Source organism: Aquarana catesbeiana, linkage group LG05 (genome assembly GCF_042186555.1).
Source record: "Aquarana catesbeiana isolate 2022-GZ linkage group LG05, ASM4218655v1, whole genome shotgun sequence".
Taxonomy (NCBI): Eukaryota; Metazoa; Chordata; class Amphibia; order Anura; family Ranidae; genus Aquarana; species Aquarana catesbeiana.
Window position 1 is genome coordinate 641,486,962 of NC_133328.1, and position 13,588 is coordinate 641,500,549.

Sequence of the window (13,588 nt, forward strand, 5' to 3'; positions counted from 1 at the left end):
GACTCTATTTACTAATTAGGTGACTTCTGAAGGCAATTGGTTTCACTAGATTTTAGTTAGGGGTATCGGAGTAAAGGGGGCTGAATACAAATGTACCCCCCCCCCACACTTTTCACATATTTATTTGTAAAAAATGTTGAAAACCATTTATCATTTTCCTTCCAATTCACAATTATGAGCCACTTTGTGTCGGTCTATCACATAAAATACCAATAAAATACATTTTAGTTTTAACATGTGGAAAAGTTCAATGAATACTTTTTCAAGGCACTGTATATACACCAATCAGCCATAACATTATGACCAAGTAATTAACATTGATTATCTCATTACAATGGCATCAGCAAGTAAACATGTTGTCCCTGAAGTTTATTTGTTGAAAGCAGAAAAAATGGGCAAGTGTAAGCATTTGAGCGGCTTTGACAAGAGGAAAATTGTAATGTCTAGACCAGTGTTTCTCAACTCCAGTCCTCAAGGTGCCCCGACAGGTCATGTTTTCAGGCTTTCCATTATTATGCACAGGTGATTAGATCAGTTTCACTGCCTTAGCAATTACCACAGCTGTGGGGAAATCCTGAAAAAATTACCTGTTGGGGTACCTTGAGGACTGGAGTTGAGAAACACTGGTCTAGATGACTGAGTCAGAGAGCCTCCAATACTGCAGCTCTTGTGGGATGTTCCCGGCCTGTAGTGGTCAGTACTGACCACAAGTTGTCCAAGGAAGGAAAACCGGAGATAGGGTCATGGGCAGCCAAGGCTAATTGATGGAGGTGGGGAGGGAAGGCTCATTGATGGGGGGTGGGAAGGGAAGGCTCATTGATGGGGGGTGGGGGGGGGGGAAGGCTCACTGATGGAGATGGGGAGGGAAGGCTCATTGCTGGGGGTGGGGCTCATTGTTAGAGGTGGAGAGGGAAGTCTCATTGATAGAGGTGGGGAGGGAAGGCTCATTGATGGAGGTGAGGAGGGAAGGGTCATTGATGGAGGTGGGGAGGGAAGGGTCATTGATGGAGGTGGGGGAGGGAAGGCTCATTGATTGAGGTGGGGAGGGAAGGCACATTGATGAAGGTGGAGAGGGAAGGCTCATTGATGGAGGTGGGGAGGGAAGGCTCATTGATGGGGGTGGGGAGGGAAGGCTCATTGATGGAGGTGGGGAGGGAAGGCTCATTGATGGAGGTGAGGATGGAAGGCTCATTGATGAAGGTGGGGAGGGAAGGCTCATTAATGGGGGTGGGGAGGGAAGGCTCATTGATGGAGGTGGGGAGGGAAGGCTCATTGATGGGGGTGGGGAGGGAAGGCTCATTGATGGAGGTGGGGAGGGAAAGCTCATTGATGGAGGTGGGGGGAGGGAAGGCTCATTGATGAAGGTGGGGAGGGAAGGCTCATTAATGGGGGTGGGGAGGGAAGGCTCATTGATGGAGGTGGGGAGGGAAGGCTCATTGATGGGGGTGGGGAGGGAAGGCTCATTGATGGAGGTGGGGAGGGAAGGCTCATTGATGGAGGTGAGGATGGAAGGCTCATTGATGAAGGTGGGGAGGGAAGGCTCATTGATGGGGGTGGGGAGGTAAGGCTCATTGATGGAGGTGGGGAGGGAAGGCTCATTGATGGAGGTGGGGAGGGAAGGCTCATTGATGAAGGTGGGGTGGGAAGGCTCATTGATGGAGGTGGGGAGAGAAGGCTCATTGATGGAGGTGGGGAGGGAAGGCTCATTGATGGAGATGGGGAGGGAAGGGTCATTGATGGAGGTGGGGAGGGAAGGCTCATTGATGGAGGTGGGGAGGGAAGGCTGGCCTGTGTAGTCTGATCCAAGAGCTACTGGAGCTCAAATAGCTGAAAAAGTAATGCTGGTTCTGATAGAAAGGTGTCAGAACACACAGAGCATCACAGTTTGTATGGGACTTCATAGCCACAGACCGGTCAGGGATCCCTTGCTGACCCGTGTCCTCAGAGTCAAAAGTTGCAACAATTGGGATGTGAATATCAGAACTGGACCACAGAGAAATGGAAGAAGGTGGCCTGGTCTGACGAAATCACATTTTCTTTTACATCATGTGGATGCGCCACTTACCTGGAGAAGAGATGGCACCAGAAAGAATTCAACCCAGCAGAGGCAGTGATCTGCTACTTATGGCTTGGTGCCAGATACCACAGCATAGCCTCAGGTCTATTGGAGTCCAAGCCTCGATGGGTCAGGACAACCTTCCACATTTCTATCAGAAAGCTTCGCTTTTTTTAAAAATAATAATAACTCACCCCAACCAAAAAGGGTGAATCCCCAGAGATATTTCTTATCGGAGAAAAAAGCCATAAATATGAGGCAATGCAGGTAGAGTCCCTCCACGAGGATCCAGTAGTAGTTTGTGGCCAGGAAGTATAGGAAGAAAGTGACAGCCACCTTACAGCCCACCTGAGGGAGACGAATAAAGGAACTGTTATTATGTAGCAGAGAAAACTAACCGCAGATAGTATTATTTTACAGAATGAGTAGTTGATGGTTGGAATAGACTTCCAACAGAGGTAGGGAGTCAGTCAACAGGAAGGAAATTCAGACATGCTTGAAACAAACATAGGTCTATGCTATAAAAAGAAAAGCATGTATAAGTTTAAAAAAATTGAAGCAGATGTGAAGGACCACTCTTGTTTTTCTATGTAAAATGAAATAAATCAATGTACAGAGCTAAGTGAGAGGAGACATGGCTATTTTCTAACCAAAAACAGTAACTGAGTGTTATTACCACACTGGATGGAAGAATGAATCTGTAAACATCCTGTCTAAAGGGGTTCAAATTTACAATTCTTCTTCAGGGCACTGGTGCAAAAAACCATAAAGAGCCCCCCTGACCCTGGCAGAATGCCGGGCCCGGTTGCAAGTGCGACCTTGGTAGTTCCGCCATTGTTGTCAATAGTTTTTCATTTTATTTTTTATTATTTTTTTCCATTTTATTTTATTTATTTATTTATTTTTTAATTTATTTTTACAATTAAGCCATTGGGGGGCTTTGTTGAGATATCAGGGGTTTAAACAGACCTCTGATGTTTCAACTTTGAAACAGAGAAAGGAGATTGAGGACACAACCCTCAATCTTCTTCTCTGCAGCCTCAGCTGCACTGAATGAATAGACAAGAATAGCTTTGTACAGAGGCTTCCTGTTTATTCATAAACAGAAGCATAGTAAACACAGTTTACTATGCCTCCATTATGAATGAACAGAGTTAGCGATCAGTACAGATCACTGACCCTATTCATTAAGACAAGGAAGGGGCCGGTAAATTACACATTTATCGGCCATTCCACAATCTCCATCTTGGCAGATCCCCCACAGCAGCCGACGGGAGAAGGAGGATGAAACCCGACAGCGAATCGGGGGATGAGGGGAGGCAGGGGATCACACAGGAGCCTGATCACAGCAGGGGGTGGATAGGCGGGGTGGCATGTAGAGGAACCGATCCCCTCCACCTATCAGAGGCTGCTGGAGGAAAATGGAGGGGATTGGTTCCTCTACATGCTGCCCCGCTGCCCCTACTATACAGGTGTACAGAGGGGCACACAGCTACACTATAGGACCAAAGGTTTGGGAAATCTGACCTGATCATACCTATATGAGCTTGTTGGACCTTCCATTCCAAAACCATGTACATTAATATTGCGTTTTCACCCATTCCAAGACCATGGGTCTTCTCCCCTATTCCAAAACCATAGCCATTAATACAGTATAAACTATTAATACAGAACTGCCCCATTACAAAACCATGGCTATTAATTTGGCACTGCCCACTGTTTTAATACCATGATCATTAATATGGAGTTTCCCCCCATTTCAAAACGATGGTGATTAGTATGGAGTTGTCCACATTCAAGAACCATGCCAATTATTTTGGAGTTGCTGCCCATTCCAAAACCAAGGCCATTATTTTTTCATTGCCACCTATTCCAAAACCATGGCCATTAATTTGGAGTTGCTGCACATTCCAAAACCATGGTCATTAATTTGGAGTTGCCACCCATTCCAAAACCATGGTCATTAATTTGGAGTTGCCACCCATTCCAAAACCATGGCCATTAATATAGATTTTTTTTTTTCTCTATATAAAAAACACCACCATTAATTTTATTCACTTATATATTTTTCTCACTTCCCCAACACCTATATGGATGGATTTACCTACCTGTTTTTAACCAGTAGGGGGACTATAATAACATGCCATCTCCCCCTAGGAGATGGTTGATATGAAGTCACATTCTTTTTTAAATAAGGAGTTTTTCTGTGAACAATATAGTAAATATCCACAAGATGGAGCCAAGCTCCAAACCATAGTTGAACTTTCCAACTTTATTGCTATGAGCTCAGTTCCTGTGGCTCATTTGCCAATTACCCGCCCCCTTCCTGTTCCTAATAAAAAGTCACATTCGCTTTTAAATAAGGAACTTTTGTGAACAATATAGTAAATATCCACAAGATGGAGCTAAGCTCCAGACCATAGTTGAACTTTATTGCTTTGAGCACAGTTCCTGTGGCCCATTTGCTAATTACCCGCCCCCTTCCTGTTCCTAATAAAAGCCACCATTTTAGTGACCAACGTACGCTTCCCTGAAGACGTTCACTACGAAACGTACGTCGGAGCGGTACGTGGTCACATGTCCTATCATCCAACAACATCCGGATCCTTTGGCTGCCCCCCTGTGTAAGCTGGAACGCACGCCAGCGTGGAGGAGACATGAAAGGCTTTTTCTGACTGCGAAGTCACCCTGACATGCAAGCAGCCCCAGTGACGGGTAGGCACCCACCAATGTAAGCGGCCATTTGGCTTTTTAATTTGTTTACTTTTTTAATAAATGGTTTTACGCTATGGAGACCGTTTTTGTTTCCTATGTATCTTTATCCTATCTTGAATGAGCCTGACGGGAACGATCCATGCCTATAATACCAACCACAGTCCGGCCATCCATGTAAGCAGGCACAACCCTGCACAAGCGCTAGTGACTCTCTTTTTAACTAAAGGAGTCATTGGTATCTGGTAAGCAGATATCTACTACTTCGAGGTGTTTTCCTTTTCTTTTGTTTCTTTGGTGATGGAAAACCTTTTGTTTACAGCAACAAGATTGGGATAATATTGAAAGATATCACTTCAACTACTTCAATCACTTTTTTATGTGGACAATCAATCACTATATATGTTTTCACTAATGTGGGCACTTCAATGTGTAATCTAACTATGATTTGTCAATATTATGATTTTCATTTTTTTTGGCAACACAGGAGATATATTTATTTAGAGCACTTGAATAGTATGGTATCTAGCGCCCCCTAGCTTTCTTACATTTCCATTTTTTTGGTAATGCAGGAGATATGTATATATATTTTTTTGGAGCACTTTAATATTATGGTATCTAGCGCCCCCTATCTTTCTTACATTAATATAGATTTGCCCGCCATATCAAAATCATAGCCATTAATTTGAAGTTGCCCCCCACTCCAAAATTATAGCCATTATAATGGAGTCGCCCTCCATTCCAAAACAATGATCTTTAATATGGATTTGCCGGCTATTTCAAAACCATGGCCATTTATATGAATTTGACCTCCATTCCAAAACCATGGCCATTATTTTAGTCACCACCCATTCCAAAACCACAGCCAATAATATGGAGTTGCCCCCCCCCCCTCTTTCAAAACCATGGCCATTCATATGGAGTTGCCCTCCGTTCACTTACCATGGCCATTAATATGGTGTTGCCCCCTATTTTGAAACAATGATCTTTAACATGGAGTTGCCCCCCCATTTCAAAACCATGGTCATTATTTGTAGTTGCCGCCCATTCAAAAACCATGGCTATTAATTTGGAGTTGCCGCCCATTCCAAAACCATGGCCATTAATATGGAGTTGCCGCCCATTCCAAAACCATGGCCATTAATATGGAGTTGCCCCCAGTTCCAAAATCATGGCCATTAATATGGATTTGACCTCCATTCCAAAACTATGACCATTATTTTGAAGATGTTACTCATTCCAAAACCATGACCATTATTATGGAGTTGCCCCCAATTCCAAAACCACGGCCATTAATATGGATGTGACCTCCATTCCAAAACTTTGACCATTATTTTGAAGATGCTGCTCATTCCAAAACCATGGCCATTAATATGGAGTTGCACCCCCCTTCTTAAAAACCATGGCCATTCACATGGAGTTGCCCCATTCCAAAACCATGGCCATTATTATGGAGTTGCCCTCCATTCAATTACCATGGCCATTATTTGGTGTTGCCTCCTAAATATTTTATTATATCTTTTCATATGAGAAAACTGAAGAAATGACACTTTGCTACAATGTAAAGTAGTGAGTGTATAGCTTGTATAACAGTGTAAATTTGCTGTCCCCTCAAAATAACTCAACACACAGCCATTAATGTCTAAACCGCTGGCAACAAAAATGACTACCCCCCTAATTGAAAACGTCCAAATTAGGCCCAATTAGCCATTTTCCCTCCCCGGTGTCATGTGACTCGTTAGTGTTACAAGGTCTCAGGTGTGAATGGGGAGCAGGTGTGTTAAATTTGGTGTTATCGCTCTCACTCTCTCATACTGGTCACTGGAAGTTCAACATGGCACCTCATGGCAAAGAACTCTCTGAGGATCTGAAAAAAAGAATTGTTGCTCTACCTCCCCTCCCTTCGGAGACTGGGCTGCAGGGCAGTATTCCAACATTATAACGACCCCAAACACACCTCCAAGATGACAACTGCCTTGCTAAAGAAGCTGAGGGTAAAGGTGATGGACTTACCAAGCATGTCTCCAGCCCTAAACCCTATTGAGCATCTGTGGGGCATCCTCAAACGGAAGGTGGAGGAGCACAAGGTCTCTAACATCCACCAGCTCTGTGATGTCGTCATGGAGGAGTGGAAGAGGACTCCAGTGACAACCTGTGAAGCTCTGGTGACCTCCATGTCCAAGAGGGTTAAGGCAGTGTTGGAAAATAATGGTGGCCACACAAAATATTGACACTTTGGGCCCAATTTGGACATTTTCACTTAGGGTTGTACTCACTTTTGTTGCCAGCAGTTTAGACATTAATGGCTGTGTGTTGAGTTATTTTGAGGGGACAGCAGATTTACACTGTTATACAAGCTGTACACTCACTACTTTACATTGTAGACAAGTGTCATTTCTTCAGTGTTGTCACATGAAAAGATATAATAAAATATTTACAAAAATGTGAGGGGTGTACTGACTTTTGTGAGATACTGTATATATAAAATTAGGCCACCAAAAATTGTACTTGATGGAGCTTCTGTCATTTCAGCCCCTTATCTGTCATATCATTCTCCGCAACTCAATAAACACTTCCGTTATGAACATGAATAGTCCCCTGATGGGTTTTTATTTTGTTACTACGTTTTTGAACTTTGACGGTTGCGTCTCTTTCATCTTAAAAGTAGAAAAGTAAGGCATAGAAGATTAAAACTTAGCACTTCATCATTTTTTATCAGGAAAAAAAAAAAAGCCTGGAAAGAAACAATCTTTTTTGGTGCCTATATAGGCCATCACTCACAAACTGCGACTTGTCTACTGGAGGAGCGTGGGTGATCGATTTCAAGTCTTCTTCAGAGAAGCGTTCCATCTCCTCCAGAACGTACCCAGAATACAAGACGGTGTCTTTCACAAAGATGCTGATGGCTCTCAGCATGAAGGACACAAAGAGGTGCATGTGGATATAATTTCTGGTACAATGCAGTCTCCTGGATAAAAAAAAAAAAAAAGAACACATTTTTTAAAATCATGCTTCTAAAACACGCAAAAAAAAAAAAAAATACATCTATAAAGCACTCTTACTATTTTATAATCTAGGAAGGGTCCCTGACCAATGTTTTAATGGCACCACATCCCCAGAATCAATCGATAAAAGCACATGAAAAATGAGACTTTCTACATGATATGTATTGTAACAAACAAGTGTTTCCTAAAAAAATATAAAAATATATACTTTGTATTTTACAGCATTTATTTATGAACCTTAGTTTTTAAATTAGAGCATTACCACACATTAGAAACACATGGACATGAAAAAAGTCTTAAATATGTCACATGGTATAGTAGTCCCAAACCAATCCTCAAATATAGGATAGCCACAATGAATGCTGCACACACCACTCCAGGATTATATACAGTTCAGTTATAGCAACGTTACATATTGTGATAATCCCATCCATGAGTGAAGATAAAATCAAGCCTTGACGCGTTTCGCAAGGTGTCCTGCTTCTTTAGGAGGAATATTTGAACTGCAGGTGGCTGTAATTCCTTATGCTTTAAGTCTGATGAGTGCGCGTACCTGGGATCCAGGGAAGCCAGTGTGTCATGGTCAGGGGCCAGGCTCAGGGACTAGTAGCTATAGCAGTAGAGAGGCTCCCACCAACTAGCAGGATAAGTATACAAGCAAGTCACCCCGGGGAATGACACGGGCTCACCTGATGTGCGGAGCCTAAGCATTAACCAGTATTCACCAGAGCTCCTGATGGTGGAGATGGGGTTTGCTGCGTGTTAGTACTAGTCGCGGTCCTCAGGGTTACCCCAACAGGAGGTGAGCAAGCCAGGGTCCAGTAGGAGATATAGAAATGTAGTCAGTAAACAAGCCAAAGGTCAGTACCAAATGGTCGCAGGTTGGGATCAATCAGAAGCATAGTCGAGGAACAAGCCAAAGGTCAGTAGTGAGTGGTAGCAGAAAATGGACGGCAGCAGCAGTGACAAGAGATATTGTCAGGAGAGAGCACAACAATATGGCAAACAGGAAGTGCAAAGGCATGGCTAAACTAGCACATTCATGGGAGGAGCAAAGGGTTCAAGGCTCAAGAGAAACAAGGCACGATTGTTCAAGGAATTGTCCAGAGAGCTGTCCAACATCTCAGGTGACTCAACAAGAAGAGACATCACAAGAGACAGTAGGGGTTGCAGGTTCAGACCTGGGTCCTGACAGTGTGACTGCAAAAGGCATGGCTAAACTAGGAAGTTGATGGGAGGAGCAAAGGATTTAAGGTTCAAGAGAAACAAGGTTCGAGGCAAGATCGTTCAAGGAATTGTCCAGGGAGTTGTCCAGCATCCCAGGTTGCTCAGCAAGAAGATACCTCACTAGACACAATAGAGGTCCCAGGTTCAGACCCAGGTCCTGACAGTGTGACTGCAAAGGCATGGCTAAACTAGGACCTTTATAGGAGGAGCAAAGGGTTCAAGGTTCAAGAGAAACAAGGTTCAAGGCAAGAGTGTTCAAGGAATTGTCCAAGGAGCTGTCAGGCATCCCAGGTTGCTCAGCAAGAAGAGACATCACTAGACACAATGGAGGTCACAGGTTCAGTCCCGGGTCCCAACAGTGTGACTGCAAAGGCATGGCTAAACTAGGAAGTTGATTGGAGGAGCAAAGGGTTCAAGTTCAAGAGAAACAAGGTTCAAGGCAAGATCATTCAAGGAATTGTCCAGTGAGCTGTCCAGCATCCCAGGTTGCTCAGAAAGAAGCGACATCACGGAGGTCATAGGTTCAGGCCCGGGTCCTGACAGTGTGACTGAACTAGTTCACTATACAGGGAAGCAAACTGGAAAGGAGGGGGCATGTTGATATGTTTCTAATGTGTTTTCATTTAAGGACTAAGGTTCGAGCATAAATAAATTACTGTAAAATACAAAGCATATTCTTTGGGATTTTTTTTTTATTAAACACTAGTTTGCTGCAACACATAGCACCTAGAAAATCAATGTTTTTTGTATGTTTTTTAGCACTTTTTTTATTATTTTTTTCCTCCCACAGCGTTGCACAAAACAAAGAGGTGATGGCTTTGTCCTGGTCATTAAGCCAAGCCAAAGCCATAAAACACCAGTTGTGCTAATTGGCCAATTAAGCAACTTGTCTGTAGGGTACAATGTGATTAGATGCTGATGTTAAGTTGTAAACCAACGTGCGTAGAAAAGAAAAAGAAAATGTGAAGCGTGGGGCGGCGAGGTCCAGGCTTTGATGATGGCATGCATTGGCCTGAAGTAAAAGTCGTTGTGTCCTTAATTTGACTTAGCATATTAAGATAGCCGTGCGGGCTGTAGACTACCACGTTGTGCTACGGCATTAAACACTGTTTGCTTGAACACTCCGAAAGCATTGATATCACTTGTCACCGCGCCGTCCCCCGCAGCTCGTGTGATTTGCATCACTTTAAAGTCTGCTGGAGAGATATTCTGACTTGCAAATAGAGTACTACAGAAAACCAGCAAAAAATCCCGAGCAGTCAACGAGTTTGCTAACAGAGTTGCCGTTTAGTCAGAAATTCAAGATCATTGGGATGATAATTTTAGTAGACAACCTGTGGTGGAAATGACATCCACGCTTTTCAAACTACGCAACACATAAGAGTTGTGTTTTACTGTCTGGTGGCTCCTGCTTCCAACAATGCAGCCAATGGCTACTTTGATATCAGTAACAAAGGCAAATATATGAAAAACTGGATCTTATGATGATAGGGCCCACAACACTCGACCATTTGGAGTGAGCGGAAATGTGTTTTCAATTTCCGAAAATTGGGGACAAAAATTGAGACGTTTTGGCAAAATACATTAGAGTAAATTAGAAAGTGCAATAAGAGTGTGTTTTTTTTTTTTTTTTTGTCATCTAACTGACTTGACAGATTATCAATAATCATATCTTGATGTGTCAAGTCAGCCTTCATGGCCAATATTAGCTCAAAATTACAAAAAGCAGCTCTAGGCCAAAATCGCATTCAAGAGTTCCAAGATCATTTTATTTGTTGATAAAAAAAGTCATATAAAACAGTCAACACCTTTCAGGGGGAAAAACCACTACCCTTCATTAGGGCACAACGCAGGATAAAACTTGGATGTGTTGGACTCTTTTATTTGATTTGGTCTGGCTGTATTTTTATGGTTTGAGATACTGTTGGGTGCCCATCGAGGTAAAAATTGCAGTTTGGGAGTTGCCTCACCAGAGTTATTGAACTTGTTTGAAGTTTTCCTTCATCTGACTGCAGTTTTCTATAAATCCCACTACTCATTGCCTGTGTCATCATCCTTCACCCATGAGCCCTAAATGTCATGGAGATTAGTAAAGGTCTCAGTGATTGTTGTGTGGGCATCTTGTGTCAGGCTCCAGATCTGAACCTGCGCCTTCTGTGATGTCTGGCTGTGTGCTATCTGAGATGCTGGACAGCTCCTTGTCTGATATCTTATGCCAATCTTGTCTTGTCTCTTGTTTCTGATGAACGCTGAAATCTTTGCTTCTCCCACGAACTTCCTGATTTAAGCCACGTCTCTGCACTTCCTGTATTTCAGATTATTTCCAGCCATTGTCTTGCTCCTTTTCATACCTGCAGTTGTACTGAGCTCCAACACCATTCTTTGGCTTGTTCCTCCATTATGTTGATACTTGATCCCAACCTGCAACCATTTGTTACCAACCATTGGCTTGTTTACTGACTACACTTCTGCTTGATTCCTACCTGCTATTTCTGCTACTGGACCCAGGCTTGTTCACCTCCTGGTGGGGCGATCCTGAGGACTGCGACCTGGTACTAACATGCAGTAAAACCCATTTCAACCATCAGGAGCTCTGGTGCTTAGACCTCTGCACTTTGGTGAGCCCGTGTCATCTGCCTGGGTGATCTGCTTGTGTATTTATCCTACTGGTTGTTGGGAGTCTCTCTACTGCTATAGCAACTGGTCTTTGAGTTTAACCCTTGGCCATTACATCTTGCCAGCTTATGAGCTTTCAACCACTTGTTACTGACCTTTGGCTTGTTTACTGACTATGCTTCTGCTTAATCTCTACCTGCTACCCCTTCTACTGGACCCAAGTTTGCTCACCTCCTGGTGAGGCGATTCTGAGAACCGCAACATGGATCTAGTATGCAGCAAGACCCATCCACACTATCAGGAGTTATAGAGCTTAGATCCCGCACCTCGGGTGAACACGCAAGGGTGACCTGCTTGAGAACTCATCCTACAGGCCAGTGGGAGCCTCTCAACTGCTACTTTTCTCTGAGCCTGACCATGACATCTTGTCATCTCATGGGCTCTGATAGTACTTGATCTGGGCTGCATGTGCAGGGTGCTATCTTGGGTCCCTCCACTGACTTCATCTCTTTGAAGGAAGGTTTTAATGCCACCTTCTCTCTGAGGTTGTGGATAGCCACTTCCTCAGCATGTTTGTGGGGTAAGTTGACGTGTTCAAAACCCGTTTCACTATTAATCTATGGCTGCAAATCAGGAACTAGCAACTCTCTAGCATCTTCACGTGTGCATGTCCATGACGCATTTGTGGTTGTTTTTAAGGGTGCAATATGTTTGCAATGGTTACTGGGGATTACACAAACTTCTTTTAACTATCTTGCCCAATGTACCCTTACCAGATAGTACCTTCTCCTTTCCCAGTGACCCTGATGCATTTAGACAAAATGGCAACATTTCCATGAAATCTAAGATTTTTGGCTATATTTTGGGACAATAAAAACTCTCAATTTTGGGCATCTTTGCCCAGTAAAAGTCTTCCTCGAGGAACCTGAACAATTGAGTCTTGTTCATCATACTTTTTTTTTATTTGAACATCCAAATTTTCAGGACAAGCTTTCAGGGTGTACCCCCTTCTTCAAGGCCCAATGTACTGCTTGGACCTTAAAGAAGGAGGACACACCCCAAATGCTTGTCCTGAAAATGGGGATGTTAGTGCAAAAAAAAAAAAAAAAAAAAAGAAAAAAGAGTGATGGACAGGACCAGTGCTAGAGCAGTGGTTCTAAACCCTGTAATCAAGTACTCCCAACAGGCCATGTTTTGGGAATTTCTCTTAGATAAAATAGCTGTCCAAACTACCAAGCCATTGACTCTGATTTAAAGCACCTGTGCAAGATAAAGGAAAACCTGCAAAGATGGCCTGTTGGGGGTACTTGAGGACAGGGTTGAGAACCACTGATCTAGAGCCCAGGGCAAACATGCCAAACAGCGTCCCTCCCGAAGATGTATGAGCACTATATGTCAGCAAAAATCTCCCCACTGAAACACTGAGCACTAATCTGCATGCTTACCCCCTAAGCATAAACTCCTCCTCCTCCCAGTACAAATCTATCCCCCTGCTGAAATACCCCCTTCCAGCACAAATCTTTGCCCCCCCCCAAAAAAATTCACCCCTCCTAGCACCAAACCTCTACGCCTCCTAGTCTCCCCCCCCACTTTAAATCCCTCCCCAGCACAAATTGCCCCCAAACCCCCCCACTTAACACAAATCTTCTTTCCCACCCCCCTCCCAACACAAATCCCCCTAAACCAGCACTCTTAGCACCTCCCCCAAGTTTCCCCTCCTTGAACAATACTTACCCCCTGCAGCCCCCCAAATCCCCCCTTCTAACACAAATTTCCTCCCTTCAATTTCCTTGTGGCGCTCCCCCACCACCACCTCCATCACATGATACCACAGTGCCCAGGGCAGCCGTCCCTCTTGTCCACCCCTCGTTCCGGCCTTGGACATGACTCACTGCAAGTGCACCAATACGGCTACAATCACCTCAAGAAACCTGGAATTTTATACCCGGCAGGGCTGGGCTCAGCCCTTCCT

At 43.8% G+C, this 13,588-nt stretch overlaps 1 protein-coding gene across 1 annotated transcript in view; it reads right to left on the bottom strand.

Moving 5' to 3' along the window:
• PTH1R (parathyroid hormone 1 receptor) overlaps positions 1-13,588 on the bottom strand; it is a 438,047-nt gene that overhangs the window by 63,888 nt on the left and 360,571 nt on the right. Inside the window, exons 6-7 of the mRNA XM_073632443.1 lie at positions 7,550-7,736; positions 2,251-2,404 (exon numbers count right to left, since the gene is read on the bottom strand). Coding sequence (XP_073488544.1) covers positions 2,251-2,404; positions 7,550-7,736 — 341 coding nt within the window. The remainder of the gene's footprint in view (positions 1-2,250; positions 2,405-7,549; positions 7,737-13,588) is intronic.